At 36.8% G+C, this 26024-nt stretch overlaps 1 protein-coding gene across 5 annotated transcripts in view; it reads left to right on the top strand.

The window, feature by feature from the left end:
* Window positions 1-23807, top strand: part of YTHDF3 (YTH N6-methyladenosine RNA binding protein F3) — a 39392-nt gene extending 15585 nt beyond the window's left edge. For all 5 annotated transcript variants that reach the window (XM_077751801.1, XM_077751802.1, XM_077751803.1 and 2 more), the window contains 2 exons: window positions 52-1650; window positions 20690-23807. In XM_077751801.1, coding sequence (XP_077607927.1) covers window positions 52-1650; window positions 20690-20713 — 1623 coding nt within the window. In that variant the 3' untranslated portion in view covers window positions 20714-23807. The remainder of the gene's footprint in view (window positions 1-51; window positions 1651-20689) is intronic.
* Window positions 23808-26024: the final 2217 nt, after the last annotated feature.

The following is a 26024-nucleotide window of genomic DNA, read 5'->3' as shown; positions in this document are numbered from 1 at the left end:
GCCGGTCTTCAGAGGATATTTCACTCCTGATTATGATCTTTTGTTTTCCAGAGTAACAGCTATCCACCAATGTCAGATCCATACATGCCTAGTTACTATGCTCCATCCATTGGATTTCCATATTCTCTTGGGGAAGCAGCATGGTCCACGGCTGGAGACCAACCTATGCCGTATCTGACAACCTATGGACAAATGAGTAATGGAGAACATCATTATATACCGGATGGTGTGTTTAGTCAACCTGGGGCATTAGGAAATACCCCTCCATTTCTTGGTCAACATGGATTTAACTTTTTTCCTGGTAATGCTGATTTCTCTACATGGGGGACAAGTGGATCTCAGGGACAATCAACACAAAGTTCTGCTTATAGTAGCAGTTATGGCTATCCACCTAGTTCTCTTGGGAGAGCTATTACGGATGGACAGGCTGGATTTGGCAATGATACTTTGAGTAAGGTGCCTGGCATTAGCAGTATTGAGCAAGGCATGACTGGACTGAAAATTGGTGGTGACCTGACAGCTGCAGTGACAAAAACTGTAGGTACAGCCTTGAGCAGCAGTGGTATGACTAGCATTGCAGCCAATAGTGTGCCCCCAGTTAGCAGTGCAGCACCTAAACCAACCTCCTGGGCTGCCATTGCCAGAAAGCCTGCCAAACCTCAGCCGAAACTTAAACCCAAGGGCAATGTAGGAATTGGGGGTTCTGCTGTGCCACCACCTCCTATAAAACACAACATGAATATTGGAACTTGGGATGAAAAGGGGTCCGTGGTAAAGGCTCCACCAACCCAACCAGTTCTGCCTCCTCAAACTATAATCCAGCAGCCTCAGCCATTAATTCAACCACCAACATTGGTGCAAAGCCAACTGCCTCAGCAGCAGCCTCAGCCACCACAACCACAGCAGCAACAAGGACCTCAGCCACAGGCCCAGCCTCACCAAGTGCAGCCCCCACAGCAGCAGCTGCAGAATCGCTGGGTGGCTCCTCGGAATAGGGGAGCTGGATTCAACCAGAACAATGGAGTGGGCGGTGAAAACTTTGGTTTAGGTGTCGTTCCTGTCAGTGCTTCACCTTCTAGTGTAGAAGTGCATCCAGTGCTGGAAAAGCTAAAGGCCATAAACAATTATAATCCCAAAGACTTTGACTGGAACCTGAAGAATGGACGTGTGTTTATAATAAAAAGCTATTCTGAGGATGACATACACCGTTCCATTAAGTACTCTATCTGGTGTAGTACTGAGCATGGTAATAAGCGTTTGGATGCAGCTTACCGGTCCCTGAATGGGAAAGGCCCACTCTATTTACTCTTCAGTGTGAATGGCAGTGGACATTTTTGTGGAGTGGCTGAAATGAAGTCTGTTGTGGACTATAATGCATATGCTGGTGTCTGGTCTCAGGATAAGTGGAAGGGCAAATTTGAAGTTAAGTGGATCTTTGTCAAAGATGTTCCCAATAACCAGTTACGGCATATTCGCTTAGAAAATAATGACAACAAACCAGTTACCAATTCAAGGGACACTCAAGAGGTACCCCTAGAAAAAGCTAAGCAAGTGCTTAAAATAATTGCTACTTTCAAGCATACCACCTCAATCTTTGATGACTTTGCACATTATGAGAAGCGTCAAGAAGAGGAGGAAGCCATGCGTAGGGTAAGACTACAGTGGTTTTGTGTGTAGGGTGTTTTTCTTGGGGTGGTACGAATGGATGGGTATCCTTAATGCCTTTTAATGTTACATTTTGAGTTTAGGAATGTTAGTCAGAAGGACACCAACCGCTCAGTTTAAAAATAACTGCAGACTCCCTTGAGGGCCTCAGTGGCACGCTGGAATCCTTTTCTCTTCCCAAGTGTCCCCGTCACTCTGAATTTGCCTGCTCTTCATACGCAGGTGATGATACAGGTCATTGAGTTGTGTTCATCAAAGCCTAGTAAGTTCTGCATTTGTGACTAAGCAGACTTAGGAACTGGTGAGAGACTCTAATCACTAAGTTTAAACATTAGTTTTACGCAGAAATGTGGTTAGGATTTTGAAGCAGCTTTTAAATAAATGTTTGAATATAATTTATTTTGTATTTGTGACAACACAGATTTTTCTCCCCTGTAACTCCTTCCCGAACCATTCTTTAAAATGTTTGTTTATTTTGAGACAGAGCGGGGACCGGGAGAGAGAGAATGAGAATAAAATCAAGCAGGCTCCACACTGGCAGCGCAGAGCCCGATTTGGGGCCCAGATTCACCAGCCATGAGATCAGTAATGGCCTGAGCCAAAATCAGGAGTTGGACCCTTAGCCGGCTGAGCCATCCAGGCACTTCCTTCCTGAAACATTTTCATAATTTGTACACTTAATCACTTGTACATAGTAAGGATGTGACTTTAGAAGGCAGTTTAGAGTTGGGAAGGCATGGACTTTGAGATTTTGATTGAAGAATTTGATTTCTTATTCTGTTATCGACCCTCTCTGAAACTTGTGAGATTTTCCTGAAGTTATGCACTGTTTTTGCTTGGATCATTTAGGCCAGAATTTGATCATGGCACACAGAGCAAGACAGCTGGGGAATATTATCTGTACCAAACCACAGAAGAAAATTGGGGTTTTGTTTTTAGGAGAAAAGAGAGAATGGAGTAGTAGACAGGTAGCAGAGTTTTCCACAGACAGTACATTCAGATTTCTTCTCAAGTGCAGCGGGGATGAAGTTAGAAGCTTTTTTTTTTTTTTAATTGATTTTGATACTGATTGAGAGAGCGTGCAAGCAGGGGAGAGGGGCCTACAGGGGGAGAGAGTGTTAAGCATGGAGCCTGATGCGGGGCTTAGTTTCACAACCCTGGGATCACGACCTGGGCCGAAATCAAGAGTTGGATGCTCAACTGACATAGCCATCCAAGTGCTCCAAGTTAGAAGCTCTTCTAATAAATTATGTTGGTTACTATGGAAAGCTCTTATGTAGAAAATGCCAATAGTTTGTTTCCGTGTGTGAACGTAAATATCTGTGGCTTGGTCTTTGCAGACAGGAACGGTTTCAGCAAAAATTCCTCACTGGTGAATAATATTGAAATAATAATTCCAGAACAGTTTGCAAACCTTAAACCACTTAAATTGTTGGGGTGCTTCTTGGAAATTTAGGTTCTTAAGACCCACTGGAGGAAAAGCTGGTATATGGATGACCCGTGAACAAAATGTGTAGGTCCCCACCCCCAGATGGTTGGAAATTTGTATATAACTTTTGACTCACCCAAAACTTAACCACTGATAGCTGCCTGTTTACAGGAAGCCTTGCTGACACATAAACAGTTGATTAACGTATTTTGTACGTTACATGAATTATGTACTGTAGTCTTATAATAAAGTAAGCGAGAGAAAAAAATGGTATTAGAAAATCATTAGGAAGATAAAACACATTTATGGTATTGTATTTAACAGAAAAATCCACATATGTGAACCCACACAGCTTAAACCCATGTTGTTCAAGGGACAACTATATTTCATAAGGGACCTGGTAGTGTACATTTTTAATAGGTGCTTTAGGTGATTCTGGTGCTAGTGATTCCAGTTAAATGTGGGAGAATGAAAGAAGAAGGAGGATCAAAAGTAGCTTCTGAATTTTTGAGCTCAGCAGGTGAGTAAATGATCATACTGTAACTGCTGTTACAAATAGTGGATCAGTAGAACTGGTTTGGGGTATGAAGATAGGGTGCGGGTTTCCTTTGAGGAGGTGCTGGTGTTAGGAAGTCGTTGAGAAGTAAGGACTGTGAAATCTGTGATGAAGCAGTCAGATATGGGAGTCATAAACTTGGGGAGCTTTCTGTTTTAAATAGTTGATTCCATGAAAGTGGGATGAGATTGCTCAGGGAGAAAAGATGCATGGCAAGGAAATATTTGCCAATTTGTTTTTCTCTCCCACCACTAAGAATGGTCACCCTTTTATGGCCTCTACCTTTCTTCCCTACCTACTCTTAAAATTTAGTCCTAGTGTTACTATTTTTTTATAATTGTCTCAGGAATTATTTATGACAGTTACATATTGTTTTTGTAATCATATATATACCACAGTGATTTAAACTTAAGTTTTAAACTTAAAAATTTTACATTCAAATTGTTTCATGGTTTACTGCTAGTCTTTTGATAATGTGTAACCCACCTTTGCCATGTTTATTTTGAATCTTTTTTTTTGTTTGTTTTTCAATCTCATGTAACTTATTTAATCCTTTTTTTTTTTTTTTTTTTTTGAAGTTAATTTGCGGGGGGAGGAGCAGAGAATGAGAGGGAAAGAGAGAATCCCAAGCAGGCTTCACACTGTCCCATGAACTGTGAGATCATGACCTGAGCTGAGACCAAGAGTTGGACACTTGCTGGACTGAGCCACCCAGGCATCCCTTCCATATACTTTTTAACTTGTTTATTTTTTTTTAATTTGCTTATGATAAAATTGTAAATTCCCTTTTGTTGCCTTTTTGTAGTCCAGTGCTTTCCGTCTCCTTTGATTATTTCATTCTCTGTCTTCATAAGGCTTCTTTTCGTAATGTCACATAAATAATATTACATAGTGTGTAATCTTTTAAGACTGGCTTCTTTTACTTACCATGATATCTTTGCAATGTATCAGTGTTGTTTTATATATCAATTCTTCGTTCCTTATAATTACTAAGTACCATTCCGTTATGTGGATTTACCACAGTTCATTTATCCATCCATCCTTTGAGCACTTCTGAGTTCTTTCTAATTTTTTGGAGAATGTAAATAAAATTCCTATAACTTTGTGTACATATCTTTTTTAACAGTTTTTTAGGGGCACTTGGGTGGCTGAATCAGTTCAGCATCTGACTCTTGATTTCCCTTAGGTCATGATCTCAGTGTTTGTGAGTTTGAGTTCTGCGTCGTACTCTGTGCTGATAGTATGGAGCCTGCTTGAGATTCTCTGTCTCCTCTCTCCCCCTCTCCTGCTTATGCTCTCTCTTTCTCAAAATAAGTGAACATTAAAAAAGATAAAAGTTTTTTAAAAATTACACAGTATAATTCACTTTTTGAGGGAGTATAGTTCTATGAATTTTGACACATTTGTAGATTTGTATAACTACCACCATGGTCAGGATACAGAATAATTTCATCATCCTGGGAAAACTGTCGTGCACTGTTCCTTTCTATTAACACTCTTCCCCCCCTTGTCTAACTTCTGGCAACCGTGATTTGAACTCAGTGCAGTTCTTTTTTTTTTAATTGAAGTATAGTTGACATACAGTGTTATTTTCAGGTGTACAGCTTAGTGATTCAATACTTATATCCATTACAGAATGCCCACAGTTACTGTCTGTCACCATACACAGTTATTACAATAGTCACTATTCTGAACGTTTGTACTTATTTTATAACTGAAAGTTTGTCTTCTAAGCCTCTTCAGCTCTGGTACCCGTCCCCACCCCCCAACCCCCACTCTGTTTTGTTGATTTTTAAATTCCACATATAAGTGAAATCACATGGTTTTTGTCTTTCTCTGACTTATTTCACTTAACGTAATACCTTCTAGGTTCATCCATGTTATCACATATGGCAAGATTTTTTTTTTTTATGGCTAAGTAATGTTTCATTGTGCATGAATATATATACACGTCACATCTTTCTTCATCCATTCATCCATTGATGGATATTTGCGGTGCTTTCATATTTTGCTATTAAAAATAATGCAGCAGTAAACCTAAGGCTCCATGTATATTTTTAAATTAGTGGTTTTGTTTTCTTTGGGTAAATAGCCAGAAGTGGAATTACTGGATTGTATGGTATTTCTGTTTTTAAGTTTTTGAGGTACCTCCATACTGTTTTCCACAGTGGCTACCCCAATTCTCATTCACACAAACACTGCACGATGGTTTCCTTTTCTCTGCACACTTGCCAGTACTTGTTATTTCTTGTTTTGATACTGGCCATTCTGACAGGTATGAGGTGAGTGTTCATTGTGGATTTGATTTGCATTTCCCTACTGACTAGTGATATTGATCATGTTTTCTTTGTCTGTTAGCCATCTGTCTTCTCTGGAAAGATGTCCATTCAGGTCCTTACCTCCTTATTGGATAGGTCATTTGCAAATCTCTTTTCCCATTCAGTAGACTGCCTTTTAGTTTGTTGATGACTTCCTTCACTGTGCAGAAACATTTTAGTTTGATTCATTATAATCTTGTTAGTATCCTGTTTTTGTTCAATAGTACTTTAAGACTCATTTTGACTTTTTTCTGTCATCATTCAACCTGGAAGAGGATTATCCACGTCGTGTATTTGCTCCAAAACAGTGCTGTTGTTTTTTCCTTTCTTCCTTTTAATGTTTAGTGTTGGTTTCACATTCTCTTCCTGCTGCAAATGTGGAGGTGAGAGACTCCTGTTGATTGTTAACTTTACCAGTCAAGTAGATTCATCAGCCTGTGAAGAGTAAAAAGGGAGAGCCAGTATAATGAATATGCTAGTGGGTGAAATTTAACTTTCCTTTGAGTTTGAAACAACCATGTTGGGAAACTGTTTTCCCTGTTTATTAACTGTATCGCATTTGGGATATCACATATCCTTGCCCAGTTTTCTTCCTACTGCTGTTACCCTTGTCGAGGAAGATTGTGTAGATTATCATTTGTAGATTTTCTCTTACATAAGCTTGTGCTTGCACTGTAGCTGTCCAGCATAACTGCTTTTAAATTTACTCTCGGCAACCCAGTGATAAAGGATGTGTTCCCTCTCTGTTGTAGGTCCTCCTTGGCTCCATCAAAAAGGACAAATTAGTGGTGTTTTGTTAGAATTTTTTTTTTACTTGTTATGTCTTGTTTCTTTTTTAAAGAAAAGGATTTGCAAGTCATTGTTTAGTGTTCTCTTTTAATATGACCCCATCTGTCTTGTATTTTGCTGAAACTATTCAAAGCTTCTGATATGTGGAGGTCACATTTTCCCAGATGCAAAATTTTCAGTCTTTGTGTAAAGTAGGGTTTCTTGAGACACAGAATAGAACTAATTATAAAAGAAAAGGTTGATAAAATTTGACCAGTTTAAAATCCGTTCATCAAGGGGTTCACCAGTCAGAGCATGTGGCTCTGGATGTCAGGGTCATGAGTTCAAGCCTCACGTTGAGCATGGCGTCTACTTAAAAAAAATTCTGTTCATCACAAGATGCTTTAAAGAGGGTAGAGGCCCTAGGAGAAATATGGACATAAATGACCAAAGAGTAGTTAGTATCAAGAATGTGGAATATAGAAAGAACTCCTGTGAATCAGTTTAAGAAAAAAGATGAACCCAGTTAAAAAATGGGCAAAAGATGGATTGAAACAAATATGGCTAATAAGCATATGAAAAGATAGTCTTATTATTAGGGAAATACAAATCAGGAGTATAATGAGAAAATCTTTATATCCATTTATTTGGTGAAATTAAATTGAGAAATTTGATAGTATCAGGCATCGGAGAGACTGTAGATCAACAAAATCTCTTCTCCAGCTGGAGATAGGGCCATTAAATTGATAAACCAGCCATGTGGGGAAATGATTTTGTATTTTTTTATAAAGCTGAACATTTCATATACTTTATAATTCCGCCGTTCTCCTGTGTGAACTGGAGCTACATACACACCTGAGAGAAACTTCCTAAATACATTGGAAGACACACAAGAATGTAGATGATAGTAAAACTGGGAATAACCTAAATGTTCATCATCAAGAAAAGAGCCAAAATATATTGGTGCCATACTGATAGAGTGGAATGATTGAGCAGTATGTGTGACTCTTTTTCCTTCTTTTTATTTGGAAATAATTTTTAATTTATTTAGAAGAATAAGAACAATAGGAGAAACACTCCCATGCCTTTTATACAGATTCACCTATTAGCATTCTTCCCTGTTTGCTTTTTTGAACAATTTGAGAGTAAGTTCCATATATCATGGCTGTTTATCCCCCCAAAAGGATAACGTACATTTCCTAAGGATAAGGGTATGTACCCACGCTACCATCACGAGTTGATCCTCAGTGTCCTTTTTTCTAGTAAAAGATCTGGGCTACTGGTAGAGGACCTAGAATGGCCAAAATAATTTAAAATTTTAAGAACCAATTTTAGAAGGCTTCTACTAATCTGACCTCAAATCTTTGCCTTCCCCTGGTTTGGGAAGATTTTTTTCTTAACGCTTTTTCAGGGAGTTTTTAGTTTTAAATTTTATATTTGGGTCTGTGGTTACTGTAACTTTCATTTCTCTTTCTAGTGTGTTCATGGTTTTCTTTAAGTTCTTAGGCCTACTTGTGATAAAAGACAAGGACTTTAAGAAGCTAAGTCCATCTTCTCATCACTGGGTCTTTAATTGACTTTTTGTTTGTTTGTTTGTTTTCTGGTTATTTTGACCACAGAGGAATTCCCCAGGTTATCTTGCCAGCAAAGCACCCGATGGACAAGCCTCCTAGACATCCTGTCAGGTTATGTGATGCTTAGAAAGTCATGCCCTCTCTTTTAAAGTAAGGGATAGTGGTGAAACTTAAAACTGGAAGAGAAATCTCTGCTAATTATCATAGTATTTGCCTAGTTCTTCATTCTTCTGTTTTAACACACGCTTTTGGTAGGTTTGGTTAAAGTCAAGCTTAATGACAGACCAAGCAGGGCAAACTCACTAAAAGAATTTAGGGAACAGAAGATAATTTAAAATATAAAATAAAATTTGATTTGTTGTTAGGATTCATATGTAAAAAGAAAAAAGCCAGAAAATGTTCTTGGAAATGAGAAACATGAATGTCAAAATAAAAAAAAAAAAATACAGTGAGCAAGCAGATAATAAAATGCTCATGTTTTAGATCTAGGTGATTTGGAGTTTCAAATCAAAGAAATTTCCATATGTGGCGTAATAGAGGTAAAAAATATAAAAGGTAAAAACAAGTGATGGAAAGAGGCCATGTCTACTGTCTTTCTAGAGTGTTGAAAAGAGTATAGGAAAAAACCATCAAAGGGAAGAATGATTAGAGAACATGCCCAGAGCCAAAGGTTGCATGTTTTCAGAAGGAATGGGCTCAGGCTGAGTGAGTAGCAGGATTATTTCAAATTAAAAAGAGTTAAAGATAGGATAAAGAGAAAATCTTGAACTCCCTGAGCAAAAGACAAATTACCTACCTACTAGAAGGGAAGGAGAATCAGACTATCATCAGAATTTTTCCATCTACAACTCTGGATACTCCCATGGAAAGTCTTATTTCAGAGTGGAGGGGAATGGGGTATGTAGAATTACATTTTTAAGGTGAGTGTCCCATTATATCAGTGAAGGCGAAATGCAAAATAAAGATTTCAGGTGTACAAGAGTAGCTGCGTATCCTTCATGAGAAGGTAACCTGAAGAAGTTTTTTCAGCAGAATGAAAAAGTGTTCAAGAAAGATCACATCTGGTAACTGGTTATACTAGAACAAATATCTCACCGCGGGGACTCTATCCATCAGACAGGTCTTCTTAGGACTATAAGCATCTCCACCATGGTCTTTGAAGCCTGACAGATGAAATGAGCCCTCAGTGGGGAACCACTGACCTTGGAGAAGTGAAGGAAGCTAAAGAAAATAAAATTCTAACTAAAAGAAAATAAAATTTCTAACTAATTATGTTCACTGAACAAAAGTTCTGTGAGAGCAGGGCTCGCTTTGTTCTCTGCTTAATCCCTAACACCTAATGACTGGCACATAGTAGCTGATTAAATATTCGTTGAAGGAGTAAATGCTTTGAAGAGTCTCTTTCCTTTGGGAAAGTTTGAATGTCATTGCATTTTTATTTATTGGTTTAAATTGCTGTACTTTTCTATCTAGGGACTGTGTACTTGATCAAGTTACATAATAAATGCTGCCAATTAGTTTTTCCATTTGTAGTAATGGACAGTAGTATATAAACGATTTATTATAGTTAGAACAAAATGTTAAGAGATGGAATGGAAGGAGAGAAAGCTTTGAGGAAGGGTAAATGAGTGCACCCTTTTTCTCCTCTGAAGGTAACAGGATTGTTTAAAGATGATATGTCAAGCAGTTGTACCTTAAGCATATTATTTAAAGTCATAAAGACAGTCACTAAAACTAAAGATAGTGTGGCTTCTAGTGGAAGGAGGGGAAGAGAAGGAGAATGTAACACGTCCCCTGTGATAAATTACTTATCATATACAGTGGAAATTGATAAGCGCCTGCATTGAAAAATTAAGTTTATGTGTTAGTATGCTACGTAAAGTTATCCTGGCAACCTGTTAGGAGGAACTCAAACTAGAAGGGACTAGAGGTGGGTACAGGAGCTTACTTTTTACTTTAACTTGCTATTTTTAATATATTCTGATGATAAAGCTAGTTTAAGTGGAAAATAAGAAAGAGAACAAAAACTAATAATGTTCTGAGTATATTTGTATAGATAAATTTGAGTAATCATCACAGCAGTAGAATCTATTTTTGACTACTTTGATAATCCTTTTATTGAAATATTGTTTATGTGAGTCATTTAGATCCTAATAGATATTTTTTCATTCTTATAAACCTTTATTGATCAGGAAACCTAATCTCAAGTGAAATGTTTAGTTTTATTTCCACATAGAAATTAGAGTTTTCAATTGCCTGTAACCTTGAGATGAATTCCTAAATAAGGTATTTACCTGTTGTCTCAGAAAGAGATGAAAACCTGCAGTTTATGCGAAAACAAGACATAATTATAATAAAATTATAATAAAATCCTTATTAAGCCATTTTAATCTCTAGAATCTTATATGTATTTTCCTCACGTATACTATTTTGTTAGTTATTTTGGAAGGCAAATATGCTCACCACTATACCACCAACGCTTTTGTTAGTTATTTTGAAAGAGTAAATTTTAGTACCTCCAATAATATTTTTCATAATGGGAATAATTTGGATTCTAAGATGAGATGATAGGTCTGTCTCAAAGTGACCCAAGTTTTTTGTTAATATAGAAGTCACTTCAACAATAACTCTACCAGTGACAACAGTAAGCATTTCTCTGACAATTCTATTCTTCTTTTTCTTAAGTAGAGCATTTAGTTTAATGTTTTTCCGATTATGCAAATGATAGTTCTTAAAGATCAAGAGTTAGTCCAAGTCTGTGCTCAACTACCATTTGGTAAACTTCTTTGTGGATGGGCTTCTTTTATACTGAGTTGAGTTATGATTAACAGAAACAAATCCAGTACATAAAATCTTGTTTTTCCTCTGATCTTTACTGTAAATTTTGAAGAATATTATTTCTTTGGAAAATAGTTTTTGACACCAGATGTGTCACACTGGATACCATAAACTTTTTTGTTTATTAGGCTCCACGCCCGATGTGGGGTTTGAATTCACACCCTGAGATTAAGAGTCACATGTCACAGGTGCCAGCCAGGCACGCTGATACTATACACATTTATATTACATACTCAAATGAGTAATTCTGATAAAACATTGATATTTTTGTATAGTCAAGATGATACAGTTTTGAGGATAGTAATACTCTGTTTTGAATATTTTGGTAATTATTCTTTGTAAGCCAGAGTTGGGGAAATGATGTGCTCTGATTATTGTTTTATAGTTCTGATTTGTTTTTGTTTTTTTCCCAGATGAATGTTATTGCCCCATAGGAGAGTTAATAGTGGTTGTATTTTTTTTTCAGTGCTGTTACAGAATTTTAGAAGTTTAGTAAATGAACTATCTATAGTTTACTGGGTTATTTCTAGATCTTTCAGAGGGACTTGTTGCATAACTATTACAGTATGAACAGTCATCATTAAATTTGATGAGTATCTCAATTATTTTTCTTCAGCAGCAAATACATGATTACTGCATGAACATATGTACTTAGGTGATAGGAATTATCTTGTTTAAGTTTTGGGACATAACTTAAATTGTTGAATTGTCTTTCTTGTACACTTAATGATTTATTTTAAAATTTTAATGTGCAGTTTCTTAATTTAGAAATTTACTATATTGAACTCTAATTTCTGAGTGAAACTGACTTCACTGTCTCTTGACAGAAAACTGAATTTATAGAAAGGTATTTCAACTCTATGACATTACACATTTAATATTGGTGTGTTCTCTCTTGCATTTGAAATAAACAGAAGAATGGAAAAAAGGTAATAGACTATATAATAAAATAACTAAGGTATAAAAAAGCTACTAGTTAACAATTCCACTTTTGAGTTTAAAGCCTGGAATGTACTCATTTTATTTTTTTTATTTTATTGTAAACAGACCAAACTCTGATTCCAAAATAGAACTGCATGTGGATGGATCCCTTCATGTGGCTTTGGGGGCCTCTGCTCCTGGGCCCCCAGACCAGCCATTTTGTGGGAGGGCTGTGCTGGCGCAGCTTGTGCAGCTTGTCTGCTCAGCCTGCAGCACCGTGGGGTTNTTCTCAAAACACTAAAGACAAATAGCCCTTCATTGTGGAATTCAATCTGCTCAGACAGACAAACATAATTAATTTCTCTCAGTGAAGTTTTATATTTTTGAGTATTGAGGCCCTGCATGTCTCCTGATGAATATATTCTATTTTTTTAAGTTTAGTTTAATTTTGGTATTTTTTATTTTTTAATGTAGTTCATACTTTGTTTTACTTTTCAGTTGTTTGTTGCTGGTTTATAGAAATATTTTGTATCTTNCACGAACCGCGAGATCATGACCTGAGCGAAAGTCGGACGCTTAACCGACTGAGCCACCCAGGCGCCCCTCTAATAGAATATTCTTAGGATTTTCTGCCTAATAGTCCCATTGTCTATAAGTAGAGATCATTTTAATTTTTTTTATCTTTATGCTTCTTTTTTGTGTGGGAGTTTAATTTTAATATAGTATGGCTTAAATGTGGAATTAAGTGAAAATTCTAAAATCAAAATAAGAGTACACATAAACAAAAAATTTAGTGTCATGAGTGATGTTATAAGACTTGTTAGAATCATGTTCTTATTCTCATATGTACCTAAACTAATATATGTTATGACTGTTGTCCACCATTTTTCACTATTTGAACTTACTCCTAACTCTTCCATTTTACAGTACACTTTGAGATTACTTGATCTTTGGTTGGTACAGATAAATTGATTATAAATTATTAGACTGCATCTATTCTTTTTTAAAACCTGAAATACTTCTTTATTTTCTAAATGCAGACTTGGGCACTGGACTCTTTTAAAGCAGTTTCTTATTCTAGTGTAGTCATGCAGGGGATCAAGAATGTTAAGTTTCACTTACATGGAAACTTTACAAAAAATCGAAGATTTGGCTTCCCAAAACAGAGCCTCCAAAGCATAATTGTTATCTTCTAAATTTTTCTTAAAATTTAGAATTTATTTCACAGTGCAGAATTGGTCTCTTTCCTTATATCTTTTGCCTTTTGCCTTCTTACTGCAGAATGATCGATCATGTTTTTGGGACAGTGCAGGTTAGAAGCTTATCTCAGTATTAAAACACTTTAATGGATCTGGACAAATGGCACAGGCTTTTGAACAGCTGGGAGTTTTATCCATCTGTTATTGCCCTTGTTCTATGCTCTAGTGTAAAGTTTTTCAGTTGTGTAAGCCAGTCGGTGTAGATTTTAATTCTGGTAAATAATTAATGTTCCTTCTGAAGATTTGAATCTATGATATATTTTAATTACAGTCATTGTACATCTAAAACCTTGTCTTTTTTCGAAACGTGTCCCTCCTCTTTTTAATTTAAGTCTGATAATTCACTGGTTTTAACTTCGGGGCAGAATTTAACTTATTCTCATAAACAATACAAAGAGAAGCTGGGCAACCATTAAAGTTAGCAATGTACTCTGTAGAACATCTATGTATTTCATATTTCTGTAGCAATACAATACTTAATATATTTGGGACTTGTATTTTTCTAACTTTCTACTATGATTTTTTAAACCTTTATTTGGAAGTAATTTTTAGATTTACAGAAATGTTGAAAGATAATACAGGATGTTTCTCTGTATGTAGTTTCTCCTAATATTGACATGTTACATACTCATAGTATGTTTATTCAGACTACGAAATTAACATTGGTATAGTACTGTTAACTACAGGCTCTTTTCCAGATTTCCCCACTTTTCTCATTAATGTCTTTTTCTGTTCAAGAACTGGAAAACCAGTTTTGTATTTAGTTTTTATGTCTCCGCAGTCTTCTCTAAATTATGACAGTTTCTATGTCTCTCATGGCTTTAACATTTTTTAAGATAGTACTAGTCAGGTGCTTTATAACGTGTCTTTCAGTGTTGGTTTATCTAGTGCTTTCCCGTGATTAGACTGAGTTTATGAGAAGAGTAGTACGTAAGAGATATGTCCTTCTCATCTTATCATGTGTTAACTTACTACTCATAATATCAATTTTGATTGCTTGGTTAAGGTTGTATCTGCTAGGTTTCTCTGATGTAAATGTCCCTTTTCTCCGTTCGCATACTCTGTTCTTAGAAGCAAGTCAGTATGTCTAGCCCCAGACTTTATTTCATTTTTTTAATTTAGATTTTAGTTAACATGCAGTGCAGTATTGGTTTCAGGAGTAGAATTCAGTGATTCATCACTTACATACAGCATGCAGTGCTTCTCACAAGTTCCCCCCTTAATACACATCCCCTTTCTAGCCCTCTCCCCCCCCCCCTTCATCAGGGCTTAGTTGTTCTTTATAGATAAGAGTCTCGTGTTTGCTGCTCTTCTCTTTCCCCTCTCCTTCCCATATATTTTATTTTTCTAATTCCACATGTGAGTGAAATTATATATTTGTCTTTCCCTGACTTACCTCGCTTAGCATAATACAGTCTAGCTCCATCCACGTCATTGCAAATGGTAAGATTTCATTCTTTTTGATAGCTGACTAATATTCCATTGTGTGTGTGTGTGTGTGTATGTGAGAGAGAGAGAGAGGGAGAGAGAGAGACACATCTTCTTTATCCGTTCATCTGTTGATGGACATTTGCAGCCCCACACTTTAAAGAAGGAAAAGCAAGCCCCACCTCATGCAGGAAAGAGTATTAAAGAATTTGTGAAATTTTGGGGTGGCTGGGTGGCTCAGTCGGTTAAGCGTCCGACTTCGGCTCAGGTCATGATCTCACGGTTCAGGGGTTTGAGCCCCGTGTCGGGCTCTGTGCTGACAGCTCAGCCTGGAGCCTGTTTCGGATTCTGTGTCTCCCTCTGTCTCTAACCCTCCCCTGTTCACCCTGTCTCTCTCTCTTTCTTTCTCAGGAATAAATTTCACAATTTTTTTTTTAAATTTATTTAGCTTTTGTATTCTTTTTTTTCTAGAATATTCTTTTTGTCTTAGATGTATCCTACAGTTCGCTAATTGTTTTTTCTTTGTTATGTCCAGCTCTTTTTTTCCCTAATTGGTAGTTTGAGGTATTTCTTGGACTTAATATTCTACTTTCTAAATGAGGCAGTGACCATTTTCCCGTTTAATTCATCTACTGAAATACTGTTTGAAAGTTAGATTTTTAAGCTAGACAGAGATGTTTGTCTTTTTGCATTTGGATCTCAAGTGCCTGCCTGCCTGTTTTTTCTTTTTTTTCCTTCCAGTTATTCACTAGCTCCTTCTGTAGTTCTGTGTTATTCTACTCGTGTTCCTAGTGCTTTCTCTTTCTCTCTTTTTTTGGGGGTGGGGGGTGGTGGAGGGATGGTGTGGCTTCTTAGATACACATTTACTTTACCCTTCCTTGTGGCCTTTCTAATCTCAGGTCTGGTTACTGAACTATTGCTAATAGTGATAAACCTACCAGTGATTAAAAGGAAGTAAGTCATTTATCTCTAATGTTAAGGGCAAGCTGTTGGCCTGTCTTAGAAAACTTTTGTTTTCCAGCGTTTTCTTAGGTAGAAAAGTCTTAGCTCATCTGTTAAACTCTGTCAAAAAGACATGGGTTGGCAAGTAAACTTCCTCCTGGAGCTCATCTCCACATGCCAGCTTCGGGATCTTGACCTTAGGCTCATGTTAGTCTCCAGTGCTCAGCTCAAGGTGGGGAAGAAGCCCCTATACCAGACTCTAACGCCCTCTAATCTCCGAACCTGCCCGTCTGAGGCCTAGCTCTGTTAATGGAAAAGGAGAGGAGGAAGAGTTCCTCTACAGCTTTTATATAAAGATAAAATTTCTATGAGTCACTTTGGAATCGTGTCTTAAAAAGTGTGTGTGTTTAAAATGCCTTCTTCTGAACCAAAGACCTAGTCCTTTAGGTGTACGGGACCATGGCTTCTTTTGAATGATTCTCGTTCCCTTTCTCCCTGTGTTACTTGCAGCAGCACACCAGCACGTGCACCTTATGATGGCAGCTGTGTGCTGTGGACCTCAGAACGCCACCGTAGTTCTCGCTGACGGCTCGCCATTGCTTAGTCTCCTATTTCTAGCGGCCTGTCGCTGGGAGCATGCCCACAGATGTCTCTTTGTGTTTAAATATCTGTTTAATATTAACAGTGTCAGGTGCAGTTCTAGGTCTATTTAATATAAGCGTGGGTTTTTTTGGTTTTGTTTTGTTGTCTTGAAACCAAGGAGGCATTGACCGTATTCAGGAAGACCCAAGTTTTGTTGGTGGACAGTTACCATTCTAAGGGCTTCCAAATTTGTACACCCGTCCTGGCCCTTTCCTCTTCTCTGCAGACTCCTGTCTCCAGTTGCCTGTTTGACATCTTCTCTCCGTTGTCTAATAAGCATCTAAAATTTACTAGAACGCGGCTGCTTTGTCTGCCCCGCACCCTCTCCCCTTCCAGTAATGCCGGACTCATTTGTGAAACTTCTCCTTCTCGCTCCTTGTCTCCTCAGCCTGTCAGTAAGTAACACTTGCTGGCTCTGCTTTCCAAACGTGCCTGGAATCCAAGCTCTTCACTCGCTCGGCATCTGTCAGTCCTGCCAAAGAGCTTACTGTACTGGATTATTACTGGGCTAGCCTTTCTGTCTGTCCCGTTCTCACCTTGGCGCCTCTTCAGTCTGGTACCAGCAAAACAGCCCCTAGGAGATCCCCCTGGAACCCGTGAGACCCGACTGTTAGTTGTTTCATGCTTTTCCTGACACTGTTAGTGTCAGAGTATTGCTAACTTCAGAATACGTCAGCAGATCGTCCGCTGCCTTCTAGTCTCTGGAATAGTTGGTGTAAGTTTAGAATTATCAATTCTGGGACAGTTAATTAAATTCACATCTAAAACGTGAGAGCGTGGGGCACCTGGCTGGCTTAGTCAGAAGAGCACGTGGCTCTTGATCTTGGGGTTGTGAGTTCAGGTCCCACGTTGGGTGTGGAGATTACACACACACACACACACACACACCCACACACACACCCACACACACACCCATACCCATGTGAGCCTGGTGGGTTTTTGTTTGGGGTAGATTTTTAATTGTTGATTAAAGTTCTTTATTATAATTCTTTTCGGGTTTTCTATTTATTCTTGAGTTTAGTTTGGTAAATTGTGTGTAAATCATATTTTAAGGAAGTTGTTTTGTCTTAAGCTTTTTTTGCATATTGGCATTAGTGGTATTGTTATTTTTTTATTGTATCAGTCCTTTGATATTAATGTATCTTCTTTGTCAAATTAGTCTTTCAAGAGATTTTTCTTTTTTCTTTTTTCTTTTTTTTAAGTGTTTTATTTATTTCTAGGAGAGAGACAGCGTGAGCAGGGGAGGGTCAGAGAGAGAGGGAGGCACAGACTGAAACAGGCTCCAGGCTCCGAGCTGGCAGTCAGCACAGAGCCCGACGCGGGGCTCGAACCCATGAACCGCGAGATCATGACCTAAGCGAAAGTCGGACGCTTAACCGACTAAGCCACCCAGGCGCCCCATCAAGAGATTTTTCTATTGTTAGGTTTTTTTTTCTCCCAGACCTCAATAGATTTCCCCCGCCAAACACCAATTTTTATTCTCTTTGGTTCTCTTTATTCTTGTTTTCTGTTTCATTATTTTCTGCTGCTGTCCTTTTTTATTCCTTTTGGGGGTTTATTACTCATTTCCTAACAGATTGAGTTGGATGATGAGCTCATTACTTTTCAGACATTTTCCCCCTTTTCAAAAGTTCTACAAGTATAAATTTCTAAGTATTTGGTGGGACTTAGACTAAGCATTTTCATTATTGTACTGATGTAAAAATTTTTGAATTTCCATCACGATTTTTTGGGAGATTTTTTAGAAATGTGTTTTAGAATTTCCAAATGTGGGTAAGGTTTTTCAAGTTGTTATCTGTTTTGCTTTTAAAACTGATGTCAGAAAATGTGATGGTGCCTGTCATGGACCGTGGTTTTTATTGAGATTTGTTTCCTGGTCTGGAATGTAGTCACCTTTTGTGGTTGTTCAGTGTGTACCCTATAATTGGTTCGATTTTTTTTTTTTTTTGTAGTATGTATGTACATTCACTCTGTATTTTTACTAAGATATCTGCTTTACCCAGTTACTTAGAGAAATGTGTTAAATTTCTCCTGCTGTAATGAGAAACCTGTCAAATTTTCTTTAGAATTCTGACAACTTTTAATGTATGTAAAGTTGTTTTTTAGTTTAATGTTATTGCAGCTTATTTTTAAAATGTCCGTTATTTAGTATGTGTTGACCATGTTATCTCCCAGCAGTGGTTTTGTCTGGTGTTAATACGGCTGTGTCAGTCTTTATTTGGTTTGTGTTGTCCTATGTCTTTTCGTCACTTTTAACTTTGTGCCCTCATGCTTTAGGTTGTTTTCTTGGAAATCATGTATAACTGGATTTTTGAAAATCAGTACTGTTATTTATGGTTTCATTGATGAACATACATTTTTTTGATGCTTGATATAAATGTATTTCTGCTGTCTTAATTTGTACTTTCTAATTAAATCTAGATCATTCAGTCTGTCCCCTACCCTTCTGTCCTTTTGTATTGATATGTGTTTTTTATTTTCCTCTTTTCCTGTCCATTGAGTTAGAACTTATGCATTACATATATACATTTATTGTAATATGTATGTAATTTATATATTTTAAATTTGATTCACTTAAAAAAGTACATAGTTGATTATAGTTCAAACTGCAATAGTATCTCTGACTTCTATTAAAATAACACATGATCCTTCTTAATATAGCTGATCATCTTCCTTGAGTTAAACTTCTCTTTGTCCAACTTATCCTTAAATAGTGCCATTTTTTTTTTCTGTAGTTTTCAAGGTTCTTACGGAGTTGATGAATTTCTGTAGCTTTTATATCTGGCTAATTAAAGTAGGCTTCAGAATTTTTCAGACAAATCTATTTCTTTAGTTTAGAACTGAACTTTATGATTAGGCTTTTTTTTCAAAAGCTTTAGGACCTGCATAAAATTAGACTACAACATCCTGGTACCATTTTTTCTCTCTTNTCTCTCTTTTTTTTTTTTTTTTTGTCTTTTTTTCTTTCTTCATTTTGTTGGATTTTTGTTTTTGTTTATCCTTTACAAATGTGATTAATTAGCTAGCTCTGAAGCAGGGTCCAGGTTCTGAGCTGTCAGCACAGAGCCTGATGGCGGGCTCGAACCCATGAACCGCGAGATCATGGTTGGATGCTTAACCAACTGAGCCACCCAGGTGCCACAAGTTTTATTTAACTTTAGGGTATTCCACTGAAAATGTGTGTATGAAATGATTTTATTTGTAGTTATCATGTAGGGAGGACTTTTTTTTATTAGCTTTTTGTATGAAATACTGTTATTCAAGTTTTAGAAGTAATATTAAAATCAAAGGAATTTAGTAACAAAGAACTTATAAAGTTCTCTTTGGAATTTAACATACAGTTTTCTGATGCTGTCACAGGATTGGAAACTAATGATCATTTGTGAAGTATATTCATGTTTATTATATAGTCCATTTGCTAAGCATACTCATATTATTATAGAGCATATTTATTACTCTAAATAAATAAAATGGAAATAAAATGGGAGTAGTAAAAGCAAAAAGGGAGAGTCTTATATGTTTAAACACAGGTCTTTTTCAGAGTGTGTTCTCTGGACCAGCAGTGTCTGGATAACCTGTGAACATGTTAGAACTGCAGGCTCCTAGGTGTAGCTTCACATATTTGAAGCTCAGTAGTCTGTGTTTCCAAAAGTCTTAGAGATTGTTCTGATGTTAAAGGTTGTGAACGGTGTTACAAGATGGTGCAAACTACATGATGCATTCATGTAATAGGTATATATTGGGGTAATAAACATGAAAACCACTCAGTTTAACTATTGTTCAGGGGATTTCCACCTTCTGAAAGGAATTAATAATAATAGTTAATAATCTAATAAACTATTAAGATTTTTTGATATGAAAAAGTTATAATCTGATGAATATGAGAATATGATATGGAGGAAGTTCATGATTCAGAGTATTTTTTAATTAACACTAAATTCTTAATTTAATGCAATTTTAGTACATTTTAATGCAGCTCTTTACCTTCTAACCCTACTTAACCAATAGTTTTCAAATTGCCACAGAGGCTGTTTAGTCTATTTGATACTCACCATTAAAAGCTCATTGAAAAGACTAGAAAGACATTCATATTCTCACCTTAAACAAAATCTCATGGGAAAATAGGGCTGTGGAGAAGGCCATACTCTCTTGATAAAGGTCTTTGTGTTTGAAATTCTTTGTTTTAAAATGTTTTGTGGTAATCATCCCTCAATAGTGTTCATAGGTAGTAGTAAATCTTTTTTAATTCCTTGAATTAGTATTTGAATAACTTTTTATTATAGTGCAAATAGTTTCAACCTTTAAATAATGATAGTATTTTATTAAACTTCTCTGTGCTTTTCTTTCAGGAGAGAAATAGAAACAAACAATAACCATATGAAGATGTCCTGTTAGAATCACAACACTAATGATGTAGACTCTGGAAATGCCTAATAAGTCAAAGAAGACATTATTAAAGCTTTTTTTCTGCTTAAGGTGACATCTTTGAACTCTAACACAGAATTGACTCTTCTTGTAATGGTTTTCATCAGCGCATCTGCCCTTACACTCTCACCAAACACACTTGAGAACTGTAACTTCGTCAAGCACTTTGTGTCCTGAAGCTTTTACCAGTATCTGCTGTCTTTTGTAATTATGCACCCTGGCTAAGGCACAGAAGACTGAATGAATGCAAGGGTTCATTAACTCTTTGAATTTGTTAAATACTAACAGTTAACCATTAGAAGTGGTTCAATGATGTAAGAGTCACACTGCTTCAACTTTTTCTTTGTTGTAGTTTTTAAATTGTCAATTTTTAGCTATTTGACAGATTAAAAGCAAAATAATCATGCCATATTTAGTCCTGGAGTTGAAGTCTAAATGTTTATGTGAAAAATTATTGTAGTAAACTTTTAATATGGCAAAGCAACCTTAAGCTCTATTTTAGCCAAATGAAACATAATCTGAAATTATATTAGAACATTTCCCTTGTCTTCAAACTGTTTGGTGTAACAGAATATTGATATGCAGCTTGGTGGACTTCACCAGTTAATGCACATTCTTCTCCCCTCCTCCCCCCAGTAATATGTATACTGAAAAATGTGCATTTGTCTGAGGAATTATTTTGTTTGCTACCACTTAATGAATCTCAAAATTTTGAGTAATGTACCTCAGTCTAATCAGACTTTTTATGACCTTTATAACTACATTTAAAACCCTTAATTCCTATTTCTGGGTGTTTGCGAGCCTGATTGCGATCATGAAGTAAAAATTTATTACTCTAGGTATTCACTAGCTAAATAAACAATAGTTCTTGTTTAGCAAGCATATACTGTTCCTCAACTCTTTTCTCCAGCTTTTGCAGTGTCCTGGCATCCTTAAAATACTTTGAAAATATGGCCTTGATCCATGGATTAAATCAGTATCTAAGTGAATGTGTTGATGTTTTATTGATCAGATCTATATAAATGGGAATACAGCATATATCTGGGTATTCTTATAGTTATCTTTTTAACATCTTATTTTTTTCATTAATTACATATCAACATTAATTTTGTAACTTGAAACAAATTGATTTTGTATAATTCAACGTGTCAAGCATCTGTATTAACTGATTTGATGGCATAAGGTAATGAAGATAATGTACTGCCCCTTATATTACTGTTCCAAAAGGAGAAAACTGTAGAAAGATACATTAAGGGTGAAAATAGCAATATAGTAGATTTGAATACCTTGATGTTTTGCATTACTCCATTTATGTTTACATCATGTTTAGAAATGTTTTCATTTACAGTGGTCTTTGGTCACTTCAATTCAAAAATTTAGTGACAGATCTTTTTTTGAGGCTTTCATTTATATAATTTTTTGTACAATGTTTTCTTAAATGTACAAATACTGTGTTCGAGCGAGAAAAACACAGTATTTGCAGATAATCGTAACTACTTCACGGCTCTTTGGTAGTCCCGGTGTAGTTCTGTCAGTGTTTACTGAAGGGAACATCAAAACGTTAGTGGTATGTTACAGAATAGAAGACTTTCTTAAAGGAAAATTGCACCTATTTTACCTGTTTAAGAGTAAGCCATGAAATCTTGTAACTTGTCTCTTAACTATTTATAGTGAAGATTGGCATTTGGGGATAGTCACCACAGCAATGTTCTATATCCCTAAGATTATACAGGTAGGACGTGTCAAAGATGACTGTTGTCACTCTGGAGGTCCTATTTATTAGACAGAGCTGTAAAGGGGTGACCTTGTAGAAAGGGTCTGAGTCCTCTCTCTGAGGTTCTCTTTTTCTTGGTGCTTTATTAGCAACTCTGAATATTTTTATAAAACTAGTTACATTATAAGTGGATTCAAACTTGTTTAATTTACATTAGGTTTCTATGTAAGAAGTGTCACTCACTCAGCAAGCAGGCTGACTGCAAAAGTAGACTCAGATGTCAGATGTAATCGAGTAGTCTATTCATGGTGAGGAGTACATCCCAGTGCCTTTAACCTGGATTTTAATATTAAGTGAAATGGGTGCAGTATTCCTTTGGGGAAAAAACCACACATAAGAAAACAGCACTTTTATCTTTTCAAATTGGTGATTTTTTTCTTCTTTAAGTTTTCTTCAGAGCACCTACCTTCTCTTCCTCCTTGGTCTGTCAATGTATGGCAAAACGTTTTTTCTCTAAGTGAAATGATCACAGATTGTCTCAATAGCACAACTAACTGAATACTTCTTAACTGTATAGGGACCAAAAGGGAGAGAGGCCGGGCCCGGCCGCAGGAGACCCCTCGCCGGGTGTTTGAATAATCACAGATTAACACCTTATTGGCCCAGTAAATTTCTTGCTTAATATTTTTCCAAGATCTGGTTTGAATGTTTCTTATTAAAGTTATCTTATGTGGGTATTTTATTTTGAAAGGTATTATAGTTTGTATATTTAACAGTAAGGGGGAAAATGTAACCAAAATTAGTATTCTTTCTCTATACATATTGGTACTTGAAGATTCCTTTCAGAAGAAACCCCAGCCTTTTCTTAATTTCAATACTTAATTCCTCGTTTTAACTCGAGTGATCTTTCTCATTCAGAAGCTGTGTTCTTTTTGAATACCATGCATGGGGGTTAAGCTGATGTTAAAACAGTTTGCAATAAAAAAGAATCAGCTTAAGTCATTTAATCATTTCAAGTGCATTCTGCATCCTATAAAAATAAGTTTGAGAAATTAAGAGAATTGTGTTTTCATTAAGTTTTGCATATCTTTTGTTATGCCATGTAAATTCCCTTCTTTTTCGTATGATTAAAGAAAGGTTATGATAAAATGATTAGTTCATTTACATTCACTTGTAGCAATTACATGAGAATTTGAATTTTGTCGTGTTTGGGTTTGTTCATTCCTGTGAATGATGGTACAGTTAGGTGAGATTTTCTGTTATGGTACCCAAACTCACCATTTGGTCCTCTTTAATCTTTGAGGGTTTCAATAAAAATTGTTCACTCATATCTGTGTTTTTTTCCATTTTATCTTCAAAAATATGTATTGCCTGCCAGAAAACAGCATTCTTGTCTGTCCTGTTATGGGTTTCCTGATTGACATATCTCTCGAATACAAATAGATGTATCACTCATTTTAGTTGGCCATTTAAATTAAGTGGGGGGAATTAGAGAGAGGGAGGTTAACAGTTTATCCTAATCTTTATCTGCTCCAGTGAGCTTATTGAATTACATGCGCTTAGTACTAAACTTACAGCAAAAGAGAAAGAGGCTTATTTGTTTTCATGTAATAGGAGCAAGTGGTGGTACCAGCTGTCTAATAACCCTCACCCCCATTCTTGGTACCAAGGACGCTTCTCAAACAGTCTGTGTGTTATCCTTTGGGATCGATAGAGCTTATGTAGATAGGGTCTGTGATGAATCTGGATGGTGCATTGGTTATTGGCTGAGCTCTTAGATTATCTGAGGTACTTGTCCTGATGGGGGAAACTGAGTTGAGTTTTGTGCGGCCTGTGAACAGGGCACAGGTTTACGGAATCTTACCCAGGTGTCCCGCACTGTGGCATCATTCGGAACCTCCTTTTACCAGTCATTTCCTAAAGGGAGTGTTTGCATTGCATCCGCATTTTTATATTTGAGGCCACCCATTTGTTGTTGGGTTTTTTTTTGTTTTGTTTTGTTTATTTGAGAGACAGCACGAACAGTGAAGGGTAGAGAGAGAGGGAGAGCAGGAGAATCCCAGGTGACTCCACACTGTCAGCGCAGAGCCCTATGTGGGACTCAGACTCATGAAATGTGAGGTCATGACCTGAGCAGAAACCAAGAGCCAGGACTCTTACCCACCTGAGCCACCCAGGCACCGTGGAACCAAAATGTTCTTGCAGTCAGAAGGTAACTGACCAACTCCAGGTCCTTAGCTTTCTAATTACAGTCCTTGGCACTTGCATTATCTTGAGGTGTATTCTCATTCTCTTGGTGCAGTAGTGGGAAGTCCACGTGGTAGTGGCAGTTTAAGCGCAAGTGGTGTATACTGCACTAAGTTCAGAATCCGAGTTACCTGTGCAACTTTGGGACTAAATGTAAACGGAAAACTGTCTTTGTAAAACTTCATGCAAGGAGGACCTAAGTGGAGTTCGTAACACTGTTGAGTTCTTCATCCCTTCCCGCCACCCCGCTTGCCTGTCCAGGCACCCTCCCTGCTACATAGAACACATGTAGGGATGCAGATACTTAGTGTCACTTTAAAACATTGGGTATATCTGACACCTCTGGAATCAGAACGCAATTATCAGATACGGGAGCGTTTTAGGATTAGAAGTTGAAAGACCGGACTCTGAGTTACTTCTAACTGGTAGATTGACATTGAGCAAATCATTTCCGTGTTTTGGTGCACTTACCTGGAGATTGGTATAGAATGCGTCTAAGGTTCTTTGCCATTCTGAAGTTTTGTGATTTATGATTTAAAGAACTTTCTAGGCTATGACCTTCTAGCAATGGTGAATGTTCGGTCTTTAGAAAATAAGTTTGGAAACCAACATCATTTTTAATAAAATAATTTTATTTACAGAATATAAGTAGTGAATACCTCAGTTAGGTTTTATTCGTTGACTACTACTTTCCTTCAGTGATTTTTGAAGTTCTTTGGTACAAAATCCTCATTGTCCATTGTATTGATAAAAAGAGACAAAGAGAATTATGTGTCCCAAAGAAATCCAAGGTTTTTTTCATTCATTATCCTGTCATCCTTATGGATTTTTAAAATATGCTTTATATTTTTAGAATAATTTTACAGGAAGCTTTGGAAGACAATACAGAGTTCCCATACACCTGACAACCAGCTTCTGCTACTATTAACATCCTACGTTAGTATAATAACATTTGTTGCAATTCGTAGGCAGGTATTGATGATACATTACCATACTTTTTTCATATTTTTAAAATGTTGTCTCCTGTCCATTTTTTAGTCCAGGATGCCATTACTTTTGGTTGCCATGTGTCCTTAGCTTCCTCTTGGCTCTGGTGGTTTCTCAGACTTATTTCTGATGATCTTGACAGTATTGAGTACGGGTCAGATTTTGTAGCATGCCCCTCTGGGATTTATTTTGTCATTTTAGGATTAGACTGAGGTTATGAGTTTTGGGGAGGAAGACCCCAAAGGGAAATGGCCATTTCCATCACATCATATCAGAGAGGGAGAACCCACACATAGGCTCGTTGATGCTGG

This window comes from Crocuta crocuta, unplaced genomic scaffold (assembly GCF_008692635.1).
Source record: "Crocuta crocuta isolate KB4526 unplaced genomic scaffold, BGI_CrCroc_1.0 scaffold20, whole genome shotgun sequence".
NCBI lineage: Eukaryota > Metazoa > Chordata > Mammalia > Carnivora > Hyaenidae > Crocuta > Crocuta crocuta.
This window is presented reverse-complemented; position numbering and strand designations above follow the sequence as displayed.